This window comes from Leptonychotes weddellii, chromosome 16 (assembly GCF_054177405.1).
Source record: "Leptonychotes weddellii isolate Sample4059 chromosome 16, ASM5417740v2, whole genome shotgun sequence".
NCBI classification, from domain to species: Eukaryota; Metazoa; Chordata; class Mammalia; order Carnivora; family Phocidae; genus Leptonychotes; species Leptonychotes weddellii.
The window spans coordinates 25,890,540-25,912,679 of record NC_138384.1 but is presented as its reverse complement, the minus strand read 5'-3'; the positions used below and the strand labels follow the sequence as shown (position 1 = coordinate 25,912,679).

The window sequence follows — 22,140 nt, the reverse complement described above, 5'->3', positions numbered from 1 at the left end:
CGTGGGCATCATCGGTTTTAGCTTCATCTCCAGCCCCTCTTTCTGTCCCGGAGGTTGGAGGCTGGGGCTGAAAGTTCCAAGCTTCTAATCAGGGTTTGGCCTTCCTGGGGACCAGGCCCCCACCCAGGAGCCCACCAAGAATTATCTCATTAGAACAAAAGATCCTCCTATCACCCAGAAAATTCCAAGGGATTTAGAAGCTCTGTATAAGACATTCCTATCACTCCCACTTAGAAAATTTCGAGGGTTTTTAAGAGCTCTTTGTCAGGAACGCAGAGCAGAGACCAAATATCTATATATCACATTATGTCACAGGGGGTCTGCCCTGGGCCCTGTGCTTTAGAGAGCCCTGTTCAGCCCTCCTCTGCTTCTCACCGAGGCCTGGGCCTAGAGAGCCTGCCCGCCCAGGACACTGCCTCCCCCCTGCACCACTCCAGGTACCCAGACCCTGGATGTCCCTGCGCAAACACCCCAACCCCCTTCTGGGTCTTCGTGGACCTCCAACCTCATTCCTTCTCTCATGTGGGCTGTGCTGCAGGTGGGCAGGGCCCGGGTCCCAGGAGAGGCCAGGGGCCCATTGTCTGCAGGGGTGTGGACAGAGCTTAGACACGTGGATGCAAGAGTCCACACGTGTGTGCGGAAGGCCTTGTATGTCATTGGACAGCGCTGAGGTGGGGAAGAAGCAGGGTGCGGGCAAATGGGCTCCCCCCCATGCTATCACACTGCCGTGCAGAGCTATAAGAAGGGAGGATTCCAAAATTGAACCTTATAATAGAACCGTCATGGAGGTCTAGTTGTCGAGGTAAGAAGACAGAGCATGTTTGATCTAAAAGGTATGGCCTGATGTGTCGTGTTGAAAAACGTGGCCACGTGGGGTGTAGATCTCCATGTGTACTCTTGCCCCCGAACCCACCCGTGCACCTGTGGGGAGCAGCACTGTCTCCTACAGAAATCTCACCCTCTGTTGCACCCTTATGTCTACTATGCCTTTGGGGTGTTCGGGGAGGGGGCACAAATCTGGCTAAGTATCGGCGTGGACCGAGGTTTTCATGGAGATCTGGTGAAAGCCAAGGGCAGTGACCATCCATAGCTGAGCTATGGGCACCAAGGAAGTAGTTTTGTGGGTTTTTACTTCTTGGTATATCAGGGTGTGGCCAGAAGGCACAGTTTGAGGAATCCGGCCCCCAGCAGTCTGGGAAGTGGGTTCAGCTAGGTCTCAGGGGACCCTCCTCTCCTTCCTGCAGCCCTTCCCTGATCACACCCTCTCCACCTCACCCCAAATCCCCAGCAGGCCTGCGCCCTACCACCTCTAGCTGAGCCCCCTATAGGCGTTCGTTCTCCTTTCCCGAGCTCCTCCTCATTTGCCCTCCTCATCTGCCCGGGTGCATCCCACTCGGAACTTAGTGACCACTGGGCTCCCCTTCCTGAGGACTGCCATGGCATATGCACAGAAGATTCCAGAGCCCCTCTCTGACCAGTAGGGTTCCTCTATAGTGGTGGGGTGTCAGGCAGTGTGCACTGGGCTAGAGGTGCTGGGACAGATGCTTTTCTTACTAAATTCATCCAAGGCCATTTGTCAGAGTCCCTTTTACAGCTGACGGTTCTTTTCCTCGTGTGTTTGTGGGCGTCAGTGTGCAGAAGGATCGTGAGTGTGCACAGGTATCCATCTGTGTACATGCATGTGGGCTGAAGGCTCAGGAGGTATGCCCCGTAGGGGCTTCTCCAGGTCTGCACACCAGCACCTGCACAACCAGAGCATTCCAGAATCAAGACAGGATAGTGGGCTGTGGGCCCTGAGGTTCTCCGCTCTCAGGACCCATGCGAGGCTGCTTGCAGCTGTTGCAAGGGACAGTCCTACACACAAAGATGTAGCAGGCCGGTGAGAATGTGGTGGTTATAGGCCTTGCAGGACAGTAACTTCTAGAAAGTTTGCAATCCAGCCTCAGTTTCTCCAGGAGCTGCTGCAGGCCTGTTTCTAAGAGAGGCCTCCTCAGCTGACCTCAGTCACCCCTGAAATCCCTTTCCGGCTCTTCAGCTCTGCCCCAGCTTCCTCCAGATCTTTCTGCAAAGGGGTTTGGGCCAACTAGCTGGTGAACGTCTTCTTTGAGAATAAGGCACTGGCCACAGGGCAACTTTCTGGTTTTTAGCCACACTCAGCTGTTTCATCTTTCTGGAGGGTTCTGGGCTGTTGCCTCCTGAAGCGGTGGCCGGCCCACATCAAATGCATTCAGGAGAAGAGCCTCGGGCTTGTGCAGACCCATCCTCTTCCCTCCTTCTCTCCCTTGCTGGGACTCCCAGCCAGGCATAAGAGGAGATGAATCTCAGCCTAGGCAATCCACCTACCTGTTGGCAGGTGCCACTCAGAGGTGTAAGAGTTGAGAAAACTGGCCCAGGTGAGACACCTGGTTAGCTGGTTGACATTGCACTTTCCCTGTTGCTGTAAAAAAGAATGTCCTGTCAGCAGCAGCAAACCGCAGGGCCGGGATCCGAGCCGTGATTCCCGGCTTTTTCCTTCCCCACTGTCCCTTGGGCCACCGACTTCAGTCTTTAGACCTGTTCAACAGTCGGATAGCTCTATGTCCTCTCCTCTCTGGCTGCTGTCTCCCAAGGGCAGTAGTAGGTGGCCACAGACGGGGTGGGGCTCAAAGAGATCCAGGTTTGAAGCCCAGCTGCATACTTCCTAGTCTGGACAAGCTACTTGACCGAATTAGTGGTAACTCTCTCTCAGGGACGGTTTTACGTGAATAATTAGTGTGTGGCTTAGCATGTAACAGTTACTCACCAATGTCACCACCACCAGCTACCTCCGTCAGCATCGCTGCCCCAACCGGGATTGCTGTCCCACCGTGGACAGACGTGGGTTCACGTGCCAGATCAGCCCCCTCTGTGTGGGAGAGGGGCAGGGGCGGAGTTTGAAAGCAGGAAATGAGGAGGGATCGAGAGACGTGGGCGCCTGGGCATTGCAGAGAAGTCAGGCATGGACCAGGGGATGGAATATCGGGCCAGGGTATGACCAACAGATTAGACGGCTAAGCTGGCTCCAGATCCCCAGGGTCAGAACACCCTCCCCTCTAAGACCCTGTTTAGACTCATGGCCTTCACTGAGGCTGGAATGTTCTAGAATCTGCAAAATATGTTGGGAATGGCTCTGGAGCTCTGGAGGCAGGCAGACCTAGGCCTGAACCCCACACCCATCACTGACTGGCTGGGTGACCTTGGTCAAGTCACTTGATTTCCCCAAGCCTCAGTTCCCTCCTCTGAAAAATGGGTCTATCAGATTTTTCTGGGTAAGTCAGATGGGATCCCAGATGTCCAGTGCTTAGTGTCTCCTCGATACATAGGAGGTACTCACTTTCTGGTAGTTTCTTTCCTATGCCCACATGCTGATCCATCTCTTGCTACAGAAGGGAGAGGTTTCTGAGCACTGAGGCCAACACTTCATGTTTTGTCCTTAAGAGCCCCGGGCTTCCTGAGGAGAAGCCCTGGGAATAACGTGGAGATTGACAGTCCGTCCTGGGCGTGTTTGACCCGGGGTGCCATGTGACTTCGCCATGATCCCCTGTAAAATCGAGAACCATCTCTGTATCTTAGAGTTGATGTGAAAATGGAATGAGACCTTGCCCGGAAAGTGCCTGGAACACAGCCCAGGACGTTCCAGTCCTCATGCTACCGTCATGAAATATTTCCCAGTTTCTGCACTTTGCTGGTGTGGGTGGGCCAGAGAGCGTTTGGTTTCCAAGGTTACGGCATCTTAGCCAAAGGCCAGAGGCGGGGACGAGGTGCACCTCCAGCTGCGTCAGGGAAAGGAGTTGGCATTTGGCTTCGGTCCCGCTTGTAGCCGGGGCTGACATGGCACGTATCCCAGTGAGTCACCTCGTGACCTCAGAGCCCCCGTAAGCTCACCCCGGGGCTGCCGGGCACACGGAGAATCATCTCTGAAACTCGCCCATGTCTCATCCCACCGGCAACTCTCTCAGGGATGAGTCGCTGCCCCTTCCTTGCCAGGGGCCCCCTCTAGTTTCTGCGATGCTCTGGGTGGGCTCCTTCCCTGCTCAGAGACTTGCTCCGGGGTTTATTTACCTTCAGCCCCTGTAGCAGGGCGAGCGAGCCTGACGCGCTGGAAGACCTGAATGCGAGTCCCGCTTCTGTCGCTTACAGGACCGATTCGACTCTCCTTCTCTGCCATCAGTTTCCTCCCGGGGGTGGGGGGACATAGCGACCCTGTCTGATTATGACTCTTAGTGAAACTAAGAATCCAGTGACCTGAAAATGAGACATATGGAAGCAAATTTAGAAACTCAATCATAGGTAACTTTGGGCACTGTCTCTCTCCCTCTCTGATCTCAATTTTCTGACCTCTACAAGGGGGCCTTGGGGCGATCGGCATCCCCCAGAGCGACGGTTCGCGCAAGGAAAGGTTCTGCAGTTAGAGGAATCTGGTGAAGGCTGTACCTCTAAGCGTCCTCGAAGGCCAGAAGAATCCTGCAAGAAACAAGCCCATTCAGCTTTGATGAAGCCAGATTTTACTGCTCTGACCACAGAAGCTCATTAGCATGACTGATGGTTATTCTTGGTACCCCCACAATTATCAGTGTGGCAATTACTTGTATTCGTGGCTCTGTGTCCCTCTATTTATCTACCACAAAACACCTTCGGGAAGTGGCCCGGGAGCTGGGGAATGAGGACCTTGAAGCTCTGGCAGGCGCCCTGAGGGGCAGGCGCAAGGCTGGGCACGGGTCCGGGGGGTCACGCGCTGCCTCTGTGTCCTCCAGGTGCCTTTCTGATCCCATACACCCTGTTCCTTATCATCGCCGGGATGCCTCTGTTCTACATGGAGCTGGCCCTGGGCCAGTACAACCGAGAAGGGGCAGCCACAGTGTGGAAGATCTGCCCATTCTTCAAAGGTAAAGCATGGGTCGGGGGGAGTCCAAGGTTATCCAAAAGATTTCCTCGGTGCCCCTTGGAGAAACTGCTCCAGAGGTGGGATCTGAGGTAGACCAGCTCTCGGGCGGGGGTGGGGTTGGGGTTCATGGACATTGGCACGGTCAAGAGCATTCACCGCTCAGAGTTACGTGGAGAGCATTTGGTGTGTCAGGAACAGCTTAGCCTATAAAGTCTAGAAACCTGGGGACCAGTCCAGCTTCTACCGCTGAGTGACCAGAGGGTGTCTGTTTCCCACGTGGGAAATATTTACGGGAGTGTCAGAAGTACCCAGCGCACCCCACTCTTCTCCGCTCACGCTCCCACGGCAGAGACATGGTAAGCTGCTCATGGGCCTTTCTGGGCTCAGCTAGAAACCTGTCTCACGGTCCTTAATCCAGCAACCACCACCGATTGATCACGGTTGGGAGACGTGGTGAAGCCTGCTTGCATTTGGGACTTGGAGCACATCTGGAGAAAGTAGCCATAGCAACTGGCATTTCTTGGCCCCTGTACATCGATGAGAAGGGCATGGAGTCAGAATTAGTGCCTCCCAAGCGCTGGTTAGTGACCCAGGCCCAGATGGCCCTGAGGGCGGGTATGATTCCTGTGCGCCTTTATTCAGGTGGCACGTGTCTCCTGACCACCTTCTCTGTACTTGGTCCTGTAGTGGACACGGGCTGGTACAAGAGGCTTATAAGACATGTGTGTTAGGATTTTTTAGTTTAATTCCCAGAAATCCCACTCAAAGTGGCTCTCATGTAGAAGAGAATTAATTGGCTTATGATACAGTAAAGTCCAAGGGTTTCTGGCTAGCTTCGGGTGCATCTTGATCCAGGTGCTTGAATAAGATGACCTGGAATCTCTCTTCACCTCTCTCCATCGGAAGTCAGCGTCAGCATCCATCTCAGGCATATTCTTCTCAGGTGCCAGCAAAACTGGCCATCAGCAACAACAAGATGACCTCCTACCAAGTTTAACAGTGACACAAGAAATCAAAGACACCTTCTATCATCCTTAAAGGTCCCAGAGAGGACTCTCATTGGCTTCGTTTGAGTCATAGGCCCCCTATCAACCAGTCCTTGTGGCTCTGGGCAAGCAGAAGTCTGAGTGGTCAGGCCTGAGGCATGTGCCTATAGCTAGGTTAAGGACATGAGGGATTAGCCTTACCCAAACCTCACATGCTAAGAATGCTTGAGGCTACTCCCTTAGAGCAATGCTGCACAGGCAGGAAAAAATGTCTACTCGAGGCAAAGGCCTAGAACTAGCTAGCCCAAGAGGAGCTCCCTGTATCTTCAGGCAGATGGGATTGGCACACGCCCAAGGCAGATGGTTGAAAGTAGGGCCCAGGGCTCATCAGGGAGTTTGTCTGGGGTTCCCCAGAAGCAGGTCCTGAGACAAGGATTTGTGTAGGGAGTTATTTTGGGAGGTGATTCTAGGAAGGACTTGTAGGACCCAGAGAAGGGGAGTCAGCCAGTAAAAGGTGTGTCATCAAGCCCATTCCACCGTGGGCCAGGGGCTCATCCCCCCGGGGAGAGAGCATTAGTGGGCCTCACTGTTACTCCGCCCCAGGAGTGAGGGACGCAGGATACTCAGACTCCAGTGCCTTCATCCACTCCGGTACTTACATCCGGCGGCTGCTTGGGGGCAGTGAGGGCCTGGCCCTTCTGGCCTGCCTGATGAGGGGGCCGAGGGGCTCCAGGGGCCAGAGAGAGCACTCCGGCGAAGGGCTGGTGGGTTTCCATGGCCTACGGGTTGGGCTAAGGAGAAGGAGGGGCGGAGGGGTCGGGTCATGCCATGGTCGGAGCTGGCTCCCCAGGAGACGTGAGAGGCTCTGGGATGGGGCCTGGGGAAGCCCCCGCCTGAGCCCGCTCTGCCCCCCGCGCAGGAGTGGGCTACGCCGTGATCCTCATCGCCATCTACGTTGGCTTCTACTACAACGTCATCATTGCCTGGTCGCTCTACTACCTCTTCTCCTCCTTCACCCTCAAACTGCCCTGGACTGACTGCGGCCATTCCTGGAACAGCCCCAACTGCACTGACCCCAAGCTCCTCAATAGCTCCATGCTGGGCAACCACACCAAGTACTCCAAGTACAAGTTCACGCCCGCAGCGGAGTTCTATGAGTAAGTCATCGGCCGCGTGTCCTATTCGAATGGGCACACCAACCCCTGTGTGGGGCAGTTCCTGGGCCAAAGGCTAAGGGAAAACCCCAGCCCTGGTTTGTAAGGTGTGCTGAGCAGCCAGCACCTGCTAGGAGCTGAGCATCCGGCCGTGGACAGGGCAGTGGCGGGCCCCGTGTTCACAGGAGAGTGGGGTTGGGGAGAAATGCACGAGTCAGCAGGTAGGGAAGCAAGAACGTTTTAGAGAGTCAGCGTGCCCTACGTGAAATGAAACACATTGTCGGGAGTGTAAGTGCTTTCTTAAGGAACTAAAACCAGGTATGTGGTAGAAAGGGATGTTGGGGGGAGGGAGGAGCATTAGTTCAGGTGGTCAGGGAGGGCTTCTCTGAGGAGGTGACATGAGAACTGATGAAGCCAGTCAAGGGGACATGTATAGGGACTCGGCCGATGGAGGTGTAGCTTGGACCCGAGCGGAACTGACCTCGAAGCTGTCTCTTGGCCGCCCCCATGCTGCTGTCTCTCTGGGATTCCAGTGGGGTGAGGAGCTGGGGCTTGTGAGTGAAATTTGGGAGGCGGGAGGTAGGCCAGCTACGTGCGCCTCAGGAGAGGTATTTGGACCACGTGTGCGTGAGAGTCACCGACTGGTAGTAGAAGACAGAACATCTTTTTAAAAAGACACTTTTTAAAAAAAATATTTTATTTATTTATTTGACAGAAAGAGAGACAGTGAGAGAGGGAACACAAGCAGGGGGAGTGGGAGAGGGAGAAGCAGGGCTCGATCCCAGGACCCTGGGACCACGACCTGAGCTGAAGGCAGACGCTTAATGACTGAGCCGCCCAGGCACCCCTGCCTGAGACCCAGGCGCCCCAAAATGACACTTTTTATATTGATACCATTTTAGACACAGAAAGTTATAAAAGTAACCCACAGAGCTCTTGTATACCCTCCACCCACTTGGCTCCTTATAGAACCAGAGTGCAGTGATGGAAATCAGAAAATTAACGTTCATATGCTGTTAACTAACCTGCTAAATTCAGACCTTTTTTTAAAGTTCATCAGTTTTCCCACTCATGTCCTTTTCCGGCCCAGGATCTGCTTCCCCTTAGTCTCCAGTCTGTGGGAAGTCTTTGGTCTTCCCTTGAGTGTCCTCTGTACAAGAGCCCTCCGTGTGGATTGGTTTGCTCTTTTCTCCCGGTTAGACTGAGTTTAGGCATTTTGGACAAGGATACTGTAGAGATGGTGCTGCGTCCTTTCCAGGGCGCTGGATCGGGGGGTGGTACATGATGCCAGTCTCTTATTACAGGGACGTTAACCGTGATGGCTTGGCTAAGACCATGGCAGCCAGCTTCCTTCTGTGTGGAGAGAGCATTATTCCTTTCGTCATTCACAAATGTCTTCCGTGGAGCCACTTGAGGTTATCTAAATATCTTGTTTCTCATCATACTTCAACCCACAATTCTTGAGCATCCTTCAATGAGTCTTGCAAGCAAAGATGATTATGATAGCGTTTGTCTGATGGTGATTTTTCTATTCCCATCATTCCCCCTAGATTAATTGATTGGAATTCTTTTGTAAGGACGAGTTGTCCCCTATTTATTCATTCATTCGATCACTCATTAATTCACTTTTTTGAGATACAATTGACATGTAACATTATATTAGTTTCAGGTGTACGGTGATTAGAAACACATATATATTGCAAAATGATGACTACAGTAAGTTCAGTTAACATCCATCACCGCACATAATTACAAATTTTTTTCCTTGCGATGAGAACTTTTCAAGATCTACTCTCTTAGCAACTTTCAAATATACAGGACAGTATTGTTAACTGGAGTCACCTTGCTGTATGTGACATCCCCAGGACTTATTGATTATATAGTTGGAACTTTGTATCTTTTGACCCCCCCCCACCCTGTTTGCCCACTCCCACCCCCTGCCTCTGGCAACCACCAGTTGATCTTCTTTATCTATGAGTTTGGGTTTTTTTTTTTAAAGTTTACGTTCCACATAGAAGTGAGATCATCTATTATTTGTCTTTCTCTGTCTGACTTATTTCACTTGGCGTAATGCCCTCAAGGTCTACCTGTGTTGTCACAAATGGTAGGATTTTCTTCTTTTTTATGGCTGAAATTGTGCATATATACCATGGTGTGTGTGTGTGTGTGTCACTTTCTCCCCCCACCCCCGACACACGGACACACAAACACACTCCATCATTTTTATACATTCACGCATCCGTGGATGTCTTGTTCCCATGTCTTGGCTATTGTTCATAATGCTGCAGTGAACGTAGGGGTGCAGGGATCTTTTTGAGTTAGTGTTTCCACTTAAGTACCCAGCAGTGGAATTGCTGGATCATAGGGTAGTTCTATTTTTAGCTTTTTTTTTAAAAAAAGATTTTATTTATTTATTTGACAAAGAAAGAGAGAGCATGAGCAGGGGGAGGGGCAGAGGAAGAGGGAGAAGCAGACTCCCCACGGAGCAGGAAGCATGACATGAGGCCGATCCCAGGACCCCGGGATCATGACCTGAGCCGAAGGCAGATGCTTAACCGACTGAGCCACCCAGGCGCCCCTATTTTTGACTTTTTGAGGAGCCTCCATACTGTTTCCCACAGTGGCTGCACCAGTTTGCATCCCCAACCCCAGTGCATGAGGGGTCCCTTTTCTCCATCCTCAGCTCTTGTTATGTCTTGTTTTTTGATGGTGGTCATTCTAACAGGTAGGAGGTTCTGATAGCTCATGATGGTTTTTGTTTTTTTTTTAAGATTTTATTTATTTGAGAGAGAGAGAATGAGAGACAGAGAGCATGAGAGGGAGGAGGGTCAGAGGGAGAAGCAGACTCCCTGCCGAGCAGGGAGCCCGATGCGGGACTCGATCCAGGGACTCCAGGATCATGACCTGAGCCGAAGGCAGTCGCTTAACCAACTGAGCCACCCAGGCACCCCTCTCATGGTGGTTTTGATCTGCATTTCCTCGTTCACTCATTTATGTATGTACGGGCTCGTGGATGGTTATTTTATTCTGTGGTTTTAAATCCAGAACCACTGACATTTATTTTGCGGTTCCCTTGAATCCTGTCATCCTCTAGTCCATCCTTTTATGTCTTGAGGTGGGTGATGGTCAACTTGTCTTCAGCCACCTAGTGGAAAATGTTTGCATGGCGGCGGCAGGCTCCTGAGAATGGAGCATGGACTGTCTTTATTCCTGGGTTGGGGGGGGATCCCCACTTTAACAATCTCGACACGAGTGTCAGCAGATAGGCAGGAAGTCCTGTTACAAGCCGCAGCATGGGACAGGGAAATGCCACTGGGACCTCACTGTCAAGATGCACATGGTCTGGAGTAGGATGTGGCAAACTTTCTATAAAAGACCAGATGGGAAATATTTGGGGCTTTGAGGGCCTTCTATGTCTCTTGCCTATTCTGCTTTATTTCCTTTTATCCTTTCAAAAGATAAAAACCATTCTTAGCTCACAGGCCACAAGCCTGGATTTGACTTGGGGGCCGTGGATTTGACTTGGGAGATTCCTGGTCTAGAGAGGTTCTCTATCTGTGCAGTTCAGTGAAGGAGCCCCATGTGGCCAGTGGAGCCGTGGAAACGTGGCCAGTGTGACCGAAGAGTTACATTTTTAAATGTTACTTAATTTTCATCAATTTACCTTTAAAGAGTTGCATGTGGCCGTTGGCTACCACCTTGGACAGTTGGGGTCCAGAGGATGAGAAAAGATAGATTCATAAAAGACAGAATGCTAGGACCAGCGTCCATCAGTCTGACAGATTCTCTACCCCAAGGACCTGGGAGTGAGTCCCGATTATCTGGAGATTAGGGTTCCTTTAGGCCAGTTTCCACCCCTGCCATCTCAGGGTGATGGGGCCAAGGAGATACGGTTTGGTTAAAAGTGGCCTCTGGAAAGTCTGCTGCTTCCTGGAGCTCAGGGGAATTAGGGGCTCAGGACCCACACCGACCCTCCGGGAGCCCTTGCAGCAAATTTGCTAAGGCTCCCCACCCTGCATGCCCTCCTCCCTCCCTCTGTGTATGTATCCTATGGATTTCCAGCAGGCACCTGCAAAACTATGTAGGTTTCGGAATCTGGCGGGGAGAGGGTCCATCGTTGTTATCAGATTCGAAGCACATCTGCAGGCCCCCAAGGACCGAAGCATTGCTGTTACTTACAGTGAACATCTGTTCTCACAGCAGTGTCCTTCCTGTCTCCCTTGCTGTCCCGTGAACAGCTCATCGCTCACGATGTGCATCCAGCTTTCTGCTGACTTTCTTGGATGCATGACTTCAGTGGAAGCTCACACCCACCCCATGAGGTTTCTGTGACTCTTTCCCTCAGTGCACACACGAAGGGGCTGTGAACATTAGCTTCATTTGCAGATGAGACCGTGAAGCACTGGCCCACGGCCCCCACGGCCCATGCTGTGTCGAGCCCAGATTCGGGCCCAGACCTCCGTGAGTGAGCACCTGCTTCCACTTTGCCCCTACGAGCACCCCTCTCCTCACCCCAGCCCCTGCCTTGCTAGGCAGTGAAATCCAGAGCCTGCCGTCATCCTAACCCCTGGCTTGTATTGCATTCTCGCCATTATCAATGGTCATTATTACTCAGAAACATTGTCATAGTCACAACTCACATTTGTCTGGCTTAGGATATGTCCCTGTCGTTGCGCACCATGGCTTTTCATCCTGACCACTGTGGTCTAGAATTATTCTTGTTCTATGCCTGAGGGAACAAACAGGCCCACTCAGGAAATGACTTGTCCAGGATCATGCAGTTTAGAGGTGGCATCTGAAGTGGGTTTGAACCCAGGCAGTCTGGGAGGAAAGGCCAAGCTCCCAGCCCAGTGGAGCGATTCTGAACCACGTGGCGAGCTTTAAAACACACAGATGCCTGGACCCTATATCCAGAGACCCTGATTTCGTGGGACTGGGTGCAGCCAGGGCATGGGGACTCTTATGAACCGCTCCTCAGGAGACTCTGATATCATAGCTACTCTGCTTTCCTGTCTCAGAGCAAGATTCTTCCTGGTTCAGGCTGACGTCCCAACAGGGTCCTGTCGTGGGAAATCGAGAAGTGGAGCCTCAGAAAATTCCAGAACCTTTGGGGAACTTACAGGTGGAGGTTTTAGGCCTCCGTAGTTTATGAGTGTGGTTTGGACCAGAAGGCAGCAGAGGAGGATGGTGCTGCTGATACAGGCCATTGGCTCCTCGTTCTCCCCTTCATCATCTCACGCTAAAGGAAAAGGCATGATTTTTCTTTTTGCTCTTGGCAACCCTTGTCCTTGTAAATTAAAATGGAAAACGATAGTGTCGGTCGTCTCTAGTTTAGTCATTATTTGGTTCCTTTGCTGGCGTCTAAATGCCCAGCAGGCCTGCCCCAGCGGAGACCCCCACCCAGCAGGAGAGAGAGGCCAGTTGGGTTTTGAGACCCAGATTACTTCAGCTACGGCCCTAAACTTCTTCCAGGCTTGGCTCAGCTGTGAGCAGAATGTGGTGGAGGAAGATGACATTCTTCCGTGCGCGGGGCCTGGGGACTGGGGGCCTGGGGTGGGGAGCAGCATCCGGGGCTTCTTTCAGCAGCTCTGCGCTCCGCAGGGCTCACCCCCGGCCCCGGTCCCCGCAAGCTTTCCAGCACACGAGCCAGGCACCACGCATCTCTTCACACCCAGCCCCACCTAGTTTGCAGAGATGGCGGACGTCGAAATTACACCTATCTCCCAAATAAGAAGGTGGTGGGTCAGTCAGGTTTTTAAGGAAGGGGCAGAGCTGGGATCCCAGCCCAGGTGTTCTGGGCCAAGGCTCCCACCCTGCACCCCAGGCTCTCCTGTCTTCCTCCTCCATCCATTTGGGACCTGCGTACTGGAGTCTCTGTGGGTGGGCAGAAGCCCTTCTATGCACCTCTTTCTCACCTTGAGCTGCCTTTTCTTCGAAGTCACTAAGTCAGGAGCCGCTACTGGATTTTTTTAATGGCACATGGCCCTTTTATTTCAGTGTTTCTGCTTTAAAAGAGTCACCCCATCTCAATCCAGGGAGGCAGCAAGTAGGACTCCCAATGCCAACCCTGAGGAGGCCAGGTCCTTTTTTTCTCTTTCCCCAGAGCCTGCTGGCCAATTTTGTTGCCATCTTGTACTCATTTAAGCTGATGATGGATTGAAAACATCATCCAAGGGAACAAAACCGCTATTCTCCCCAGACCCCAGGCCTGAAGCCAAGCAGCCAGCGGCTAAAAAGAAAGCCTGATGCTCTGTAACTTTATCTGTAAAAGGGCACCCTTGGTGAACATGCTCGGGACGCAGAAAACGTCTACCCCCTGCCTGTCCCTGGTGGGGCAGAGAAGTCTCCCTCCACCCCAGCGCTAATCCTCTGGGCTCAAATGTCACGGAAGAAACTGAGCCCGTTTGGCCCGCAGACTTCGGAAAACCTGGACCATATATTTTACAATGATTCATTTTCATTAAACTGCTGGAAAAGTACAACAAACCCCAGTTAGTTGTGCTAACCCCTGAGGCTTGAGCCTGCTGGGGAGAGAGGCTGGGTTCACATTTCTTTTCCTGGGAATCCGCTCAGGAGTCCTGCCTTTTCACTGGCGAAATATCTAGGCAAGCCCCGAGAACCTGAACCTGGTCTTCACATGCACGTGGGGACCTTTGACCCTCTGGCTGGACACTGGCGTCATTTTAGCAAGTTTCAGGCCAAGTACAGTGGGTCCAGTGCCTTTTATCATCATTTTAATAGTCAAATGGGCCAGATGGTTAGCGACATCATTCAACCCTCAACCCATTGAAAACAATGAAGAAGGAGAATGAAGAGTCAGATGGCTTCAGACCTGATTCTGGTTCTCTATCTTTTTGGATAGGCCCACCCTCTCTTCTTCTTCTTCTTCTTCTTCGTCGTCGTCGTCGTCTTCGTCTTTGTCTTCTTCCTCTTCCTCTTCCTCCTCCTCCTCCTCTTCTTTCTCTTCTTCTTCCTCTCCTCTTCTTCTTCCTCTCCTCTTCTTCCCTCTTCTCTTTGCTCTTCTCTCCTCTTCTTTCCTCCTCCTCCTCCTCCTTCTCTCTCCTTCTCTTCTTTCCCCTCCTCCCCCTCCCTCTCCTCCTACCTTCCTCCTCCCCATCCTTCTCCCCCCAGCCCCCTCTGTCTTTCTCTAGGGCATAGGAGAGGAGCCTAAGTCAGGGCATCATTTTGAGTTGACACTAGCCAGGCAGATAAATCGGGCCAGGAAGTGTGTTCTAGATGGAAAGGAACAGAAAGTTCCAAGGCCCAGAGCAACATGAGCCTCAGATGATGGAGAAATGAGAGTGGCTGGCCATGGCCAGGAGTCCAAGGAATGGTGAGCTAGGACAGGGGATGCCCTGGGCAGGGGATAGTTAGGAAAGGCCTCAGGTTCTGGAAGGCTTATGTTTTTATCCTTTGGACCAGGATTTCATAACCTCCACATTTTTAGCATTACAGGCTAGGAAATTCTCTGTTGGGGCAGGGTTGTCCTGTGCACTTGGGATGTTTAGTAACATCTCTGGCCTCTGCCCACGAGAGAGGAGCAGCAACTCCCTCCACTCCAGATGTGACAACCCAGAAATTGCCGAACATCCCTGGGGAGCTGGGGCCAAAACTGCCCCAGGGAGAAGCACTGATGGAGGTGATAAAGAGCCTTTGAGGGCTCGGGTGGGAGAGGGACCGATTAGGACAGTCAGACGGATGGTTCTACAGCAGCCCAGACTGGAGTTAAGGGGCCATGGAGAGACTTGGGTAGTGGGGATGCAGGGAGATTTCTGTAACAGTCCAGGGGGAAGAGAATGTGGGTCTGGCCTGGGACACGGCTGAAAGGGTGGGGACGTTGGTAGCAGACCAGGAGGCAGGGTTAGGAGGGCCAGACACAGAAGTTGATTGCATGGGGCAGATGCAGGTGGGTGGTTTAAAGCTACAACGTCTGGTGGGGGGCCTCAGGGATGGGGGCCGTCCGGGGAAGGGGTATGTGGGCCTTTGTGGGCCACACAGCTTTGCCCATTCACTCATACTTGCTCACCTGCAGACACATACGCCCATCCACATCCCCCTCTGTCCCTCTCTCCCTCTGCCACACCTCTGCACCTCCTCTCAGCTCACCTGCTCCCACACACCTGGCAGAGAAGGTACCAGCCACCCCCCTCCCCGGGAACCTGCCGGCTGACTTCCTGGGGCTAACTCCCTCGGTCATTTTGGGGGCACTCCTTAGCTCCTTTGCTGCTCCTTGAAGGCTGGGACTGGCTTGTGATAGTTACTATTACCATATAGTAATTGTGAAGCATATCCTGAGTTCTAGGTACTGTCTCAGGTTCTGTGATTTCATCCTCATGAGAAGCATTTTCCTGAGAAAGGAAAGGGCTCAAGATGGGGAATGTTTGCACCAGCTTCTGTGCCCACCCTCCAACCCCACGGGAGCTCCATGTGGCTGGAGCCCACACCTGCTTGTCCACAGCCGTTCCCCGGCCCCCAGCACTGCCTGCCTGCCTCACTGCAGACGTGCAGAATGAGTTTGCGCAATCAGAGGAAGGATTCAGGCCGCCGGTCGCCGGTGGCACGGCCAGGGTGGGAGCCCAGGTCTGTCTGGCCCCCGTTTTGGGCCATGTTCTTCTAATTGCCTTCACGTTCTTGCAAATAGACCTCAATTTGGAATGGATGAATAAATGAACGCATGAGTTCACGCACAAGGGCAGTGGTGGCCTCCTCAAATGCAGTCACCTGCCCAAGGATAAGCTAACCAAGTTTCCAGACTCAGGGTGCACTTTCCTCACAAGCCCAGCATCTTCCAGGGTCTAATGCACTGCTCCAAGCGAGCACAGCCCTCTGCCTCTGATTCTGTGGGCTCCTCTGATCCCCAGGCATACAAAATAGTCCAAGCCCACATTTTATGAGTCTCTCTGAGCCTTTTCTTTCCCCTTAGGCACAGAAAGCCAATTTTATTTTGCCAGGAAAGTAAAGACAGTTTCTGGAAGACTCTTGCTCTAAAGAAAACCTGTAATTTGGGCAGACCTATTGTTCGGGGGGCGGGGGGCAGGTTCTCAGCTTTGGCTGCCCAGGAGAATCTCCTGGGGAATTTAAAAGATGCTGGTGCCCAGGCCCATTCCCCCACGGGATCTAAGTTAATTGGTTGAGAGTGGGGCCCAGACATCAGGAATTGTTAAAAAGATCTCTGCGTGATTCAAATGTGCAGGGTGAGAAGTTGATAGGCCTCCAAGTGACATTCTCCGTACCTTGAATTTCTCTTTTGGGGGGAGTGGGTGAGGAGGAAGAGGAGGGAAGGGAGGAGGGGTGGTTGGGGGGTAGAGAGACAGAGATACAGACAGGCAGAGAGACAATTGACTACTCCCCCCCCCAGTTTATCCACTGTGGGCGTGCGAAGTTTTGCCATTAGTGTGTTGTTCTTTTGAGTTAAAGCACTCCTCTAGGGAAGGACAATATATCATGCTACTTTTAGCCTTTAACACTAGTCACCCTGGACAGTGTGAGGGACCTGGACAGAAGGGAGAGGACCCCTCCAGGTTGGGGGAGGAGCTGCTGAGAGAAGTGAGGGCCTGTGGGAGGCTGACCCTCTGTGCTCCCTGGTTCCTCTTGGGTGGGTCCTGGGTCTCATTTTTTAGAAGATGGATTATTGGATTCAGCAAGAAAGGTTGTGAGCAGGTGTTCCTGATCCAACAATCTGCTCTGAGCTAACCGAACCGTCAGGCCCGGGCTTAGCACTGGGGACCCAGAGATGGCTCATCCACCTCCTTACCCTAGGGAGAGCTCTGCATGCAGCCGGCCCTCATGTGGCAGGAGCAGGCGTGGCTTGGGAAATGAGCCAAGAGCCACAAGAATGGGAAGGGTTGAAAGATCCCTGCCACAGGTGATCATGGAGGCCTCCCAGAGGAGATGACATTGGAGCGGGGGCCTTGGAGGGTATTGGTAGTTTGTCGCCTCTGAGTGCAGGGTGCAGTGGAGGTGTAGACGCTGGTTCTGGGTGCCCTTGAAGCTCTCAGCTCCCAACCCTTGTCACACTTTATTGTGATTGTGCTCTTAATGCTGCCTCTGGTGCTAGAATGTAAGCCCCCCACACAAGGCATCGTGTGCAGCTGAGGCCCAAGATGCACTGAGGGACGAATGATCTGGGTGCAGGGGGACACCTTCCCAGGCTGTCCCCCTTCCAGGGCAACAGTTCTGCTTTCTTTGTCTTGCAGGGATACGGAATTGTGTGGGGGGTGGGGGTGGGGAGGGGGTTTCCTCCCTCCCCTGGGACCTGGTCTGTTACTGTATCAGTTGGTCTCACTTGACCTTCGGTTTGATCCTAATGACTTGGATTAGATTCTAACTAGCAGCTGGTCATTTTCTGTGCAATTCTACTGTTTCTTCACTGAAGATTGAATGAGGAACCCCAGTAGTCTCAAACCTCATTTTTCTTCTATTTGTTTGTTTTCCTTACTTTCAAATACCCCACTTTTTATCGAAGGATACTTCATATTGTAAGTATTGTCAAGAAGTGCATGTCACTGGGGCGCCTGGGTGGCTCAGTTGGTTAAGCGGCTGCCTTCGGCTCAGGTCATAATCCTGGGGTCCTGGGATCGAGCCCCGCATCAGGCTCCCTGCTCCACAGGAAGCCTGCTTCTCCCTCTCCCTCTGCCTGCCTCTCTGTCTACTTGTTCTCTCTCTATCTCTCTGTCAAATAAATAAAGAAAATCTTTAATAAAAAAAAAAAAAAAAGAAGTGCATGTCACTGAGGGATGGTTCAGGAATGTCACAGCCTGAGCACAACCATGTGACCAGCACCCAGATCAAGAAACATAACTGGCAAGTGTCCCGGAAATTCCTACAGTGTCCCTTCCCATTCTGTACACCCGTCGTCCCCACCCCGGGAGCACATGCCCTTCCTGACTTCTAACTCCTCAGGTTAGTTTTGCCTGTTGTAGTTTATATGAGTGGAATTAGAAAGTACCGACTTCTTTGGGTTTGGTTTTGACTTCATTTTTTTTTTAAGATTTTATTTATTCATTTGAGACACAGAGATACAGAGAGAGAGCACGAGCAGTGGGAGAGGCATAGGGAGAGGGAGAAGCAGACTCCCTGCTGAGCCCGGAGTCCGATGCAGGGCTCCATCCCGGGACTCCGGGATCATGACCTGAGCCGAAGGCAGATGCTTAACCGACTGAGCCACCAGGCGCCCCTTGGTTTTGACTTCTTTCTCACAGGATTTTCGTGAGAGGTCCATCCACAGAGAGCTAGTTGCCTCCTGATATTCCATTTTATGAATGTATCATAATTGATGCAGTCTACTGTCGATGGGTATTTGAGTATTTTGTCAGTTTGAGGTGATGGTGGTTCATGCTGCTGTGAACATTCTAGAACACGTGTTTTGGTGAACATATATACACATTTCTGTCGAGTACATACCCAGGAATAGGATTGCTGGGGCACGGGATATGTGTACCTTTAACTTAGTGCCCATTCCCAAAGAGAAGAAACGTTTATTCTCATCTTAGTCCCTAGACAGGCATGCATAAACTCAGCAACATGAGCATTTGGGACTGGATATAATTCTTTGTTGTTAGAGGCTGTCCTGTGTGTTGTAGGATGTCCCAGGTCACGATCCTCCAGATGTCAGGAGCACAGCCTCCCTCCCTAATTCATGACCTTCAAAGAGGTCTCCACACCTTGCCGCATGTTCCGTTGTCTCCCCGGGGTTGGGGGGCAGGTCAGAATTACCCTATCACTCCGCTGCTCTAGGCTGTGAGCACTTGAAGGGCCGGGACTTTTCCTGTTATTTCCCCGCCATCTCCCTAGGACCAGGCATGCTGGTGGCACTCAAGAGGTTTGTGTTATTGTTTCGAAAACAGACGTGAGGGGAAGACTTGCTCTGCTGGCCCAGGGCGGGCCCGTCCCCGGGACTGGCCACCACTGAGCAGGGCAGGCCCACGCAATGCGGGGCAGGGGTTGACGCAGCCCAAGGCCAGTCTCCATCGGTGGGCATTTTCGGGGACTGGCCCGCGGCCATGGCCTCGGTCATCCTGTCTGATGACACCGTCCCCGCCCCCCCGGCCCCCTCCCCTCTCCTCTGGGCAGGCGTGGCGTCCTGCACCTGCACGAGAGCAGCGGGATCCATGACATCGGCCTGCCCCAGTGGCAACTCTCACTCTGTCTGATGGTCGTCGTGGTCATCCTGTATTTTAGCCTCTGGAAAGGAGTGAAGACCTCAGGAAAGGTAATATCTTTGTTTCTATTTAAGTTGGGACGTTGTCCTGAAAGAGAAGATCTTTTTTTCTAGCTGTCACTAGATGGTCAGCAAAAAGCAAGGGTGGGAGGAGTGGAGGTCCGGAGCCTGGGTTTGCCCCCATCCCGGCTCTGCCACTGGCTGACTGGGAGGCCCGCGACAAGTCCCTTCCCTTCCCGAAGCCCAGGACTCCCTCATCCAGGGGTGAGGGGGTACATCAGGGCTCCATACTTCTCCACCAAAGCTCCCAGGGATTGGGACACCCCAAGGGTCTTGGGAAAAAGCCTCAAGTGACCTATTGACATGTGTTTGATAAATCACAAATTCTGGCCTAAAAGCGGATGCACATTTGCACCCTTCTCTGGAATATAACCATTTCCTTCACTATCAAATCCATGCACTTTGTCCAGCAGAGTACTGAGTGCCTGCAAGGGTCTAGGTTTCCTGGGAAGAGGGCATGGTGGGGGAGGAGGGCCTCCAGAGTCGGCATTCTGACCTGGGTGACACATCCCCCCCGCCCCTGGCTTCAGTCCCTCGGGGGGAGTACACACATCTCATGGCCCATGTTGATTCTGAGCCCGGGGAACATCAGAACAACCCCATTTGGACCCTGTGGGATCCATGTGGAGCTCCACTGTCTTAATGAGGCTATAGGTGAGAAATGGTCTTTCCAGTGTTGTGATTAGCTACTGCTGTGTAACAGAACAGCCTGAGACATAGTGATGTAAAAGAACCATTTGGTACCTCTCATGATGCTGTGGGTTGACTGAGATCCGATAGGTGGGTCTTCTGCTCCATGTGATGTTGCCTGGCTCCATATCTGGGGGCTTGGCTGAGCTAGAATGTCCAAGATGGTGCACACTCATGGATGGTAGTTGGTCCTGGCTAGGAGCCCAGCTGGAGCCATCAACCAGAGCGTCTTGGGTTGTTTCCACAAAACCTCTCCAAGTGGCTTGGGCTTCTCGCAGCATGGCGGCGGAGTTCCAAGAGCAAGTTCCAGGCAGACAAGCCCCAGTGTGCAAGTAGCTCTTCCCATCTCTGCTTGCATCATGCTTGCTGTTGGCCCAATGGCCAAGACAAATCTTGTGGTAAAGCCCAGAGTCAGTGTGGGAGGGGACTAACCCAGGGGCGAGTTCACTGGGGGCCATGAGGCAACAGTCTACCGTAATCAGGCAAGTGGGACTTTGTGAGAAGCCTCATTAAACAAGTGACTGGGCAAGTGGCATGCATCAGGGTGATCTCTGGTATTCCTAGAGTCCTTGGTCATGCCATTGAGGGCAAAGGTGGTGGCAGGGGACCGGCAGCCAGTGGGGCTGAAATCTGTCAAGAAAGGCTTCACATGGAACCTCCTGTCTGCATGTTGAAGACACAGTGTCTGCCCCAAGGAGGAACCCAAATAAAGTGCAGACCAGGGCTGCAAGCAATTCTGAGATAGAGCAAAACCAGGCGAGGACCACTACCATCCCAGCACCTGGCACATAGTAGGTCTTCAGTAAGTATTTAGTGAAGGATTCATGAGGAAAGGAAGGAAGGTAGGAAGAAAGGAAAAAGGGTGGGTGGATAACTAAGTTGGGGAGCCTCGCTGAGTGTTCTTTTGAATTCAGTACAGCGTATTAAGCCTTTATGGACACCTACTGTGTGCCAGGCTTGAAGCTAGTACTAGTGATGTAGGAATAAACGAGGCACGGCCCTTCTCCAACTGCTTATCATCTTATGTGCATTACAGACAGGCATGGGTCACCCAGTGTGACTGTCTCTTGAGTCTTCATCCAGAGACACACGTGTGTGCCCCTCGAAATAAACAGTAATGGTCACAAACTGTACACACACTATTCTATGTTTTGCCTTTTTTTTTTAAATTTTTTGACTTGACTTTGGAGATCATTTCGTATCAGGTACTCAGGTTGCATTTTAACTGAAGTACAAACTGGACGTTTCAACTGTCCTTAAATCAGTTTAGCGGATCACCACAATTTTTTGACAAGGAAATGAACTGGAACACATTGCACACAGTAAAGTCGGAGCTGGCTTGTGGGGTTTGGATTTTAGCTATAGCAATCCGCGTGTTTGCATGTGTTTTGTGTCGGTATACAAGGTGCTTATTACCGTGAGTTGTCCCAGTGAAAAAAGTGAGAGATCCTGCATCAGCATTTGCTCTTTGAGCTAAAGACCGTGGAGAAGGTGGCGTTTGGCCCAGGTCTCTAAGGACGGAGCAGATAGGGACGGGGCAGAGGGAGGGGATTTTCAGCGGGAGGAACCACCTGAGTAAAGCCACAGAGGTGCTGAAGCCCCAGTCCAGCCTTGTCCAGCCCCTCTGCGCCTCTCCTGGGTATCAGGAGCCGGTGGGAGAATTGCGGAAGGAGTATGAGCTTTACTGCCGCATCTGGCCTGGACGTGAGGCCCCCACAGCTCCTGATACTACATTCCAAGATGAAATGCCCTGTAGCCGTTGCCAGAGTTGGAACAGCCGGCCCTTCCTAGCGTAGCCCTTTGTCAGGAGCTGAGCAGTTGTTGTCTGCAGGGAGACTGAGGATAAGAAGGCGCAGAGCTGAGCTTGCTCAGTTCCTCTTTGCAAAGGCACCTCCGAGGAGTCATGCCCTCCCCTTTGGAGTGTGAGGAGGGGCCAGTGGCAGTGGCAGGAATGTTGCCCTAGGGAAACCCCCCCACCAGGTGGAAACGAGCCACACGGCAGCCACAGCCCACATTTTCCGTAAATCCCCCCAAAGGAAGCCGCGGTCCACATTCTGCGTAAATCTTGCAGCTTTCTGGCGGCTGAACAGGGAAGGGCAGTCCCTGTGAAGGGAGCTTTCCAGAATGGGGAGCTTCACTCAGGACATTCCTGTGCCCTGTCTTTAATTGTTTATATAAAGTGGCTCA

General features: G+C 52.3%; 1 protein-coding gene across 1 annotated transcript in view; it reads left to right on the top strand.

The window, feature by feature from the left end:
* The window catches only part of SLC6A2 (solute carrier family 6 member 2), a 46,832-nt gene that overhangs the window by 5,867 nt on the left and 18,825 nt on the right, over positions 1-22,140 (top strand). The window contains exons 2-4 of the mRNA XM_081806582.1: positions 4,773-4,904; positions 6,809-7,046; positions 19,116-19,254. Coding sequence (XP_081662708.1) covers positions 4,773-4,904; positions 6,809-7,046; positions 19,116-19,254 — 509 coding nt within the window. The remainder of the gene's footprint in view (positions 1-4,772; positions 4,905-6,808; positions 7,047-19,115; positions 19,255-22,140) is intronic.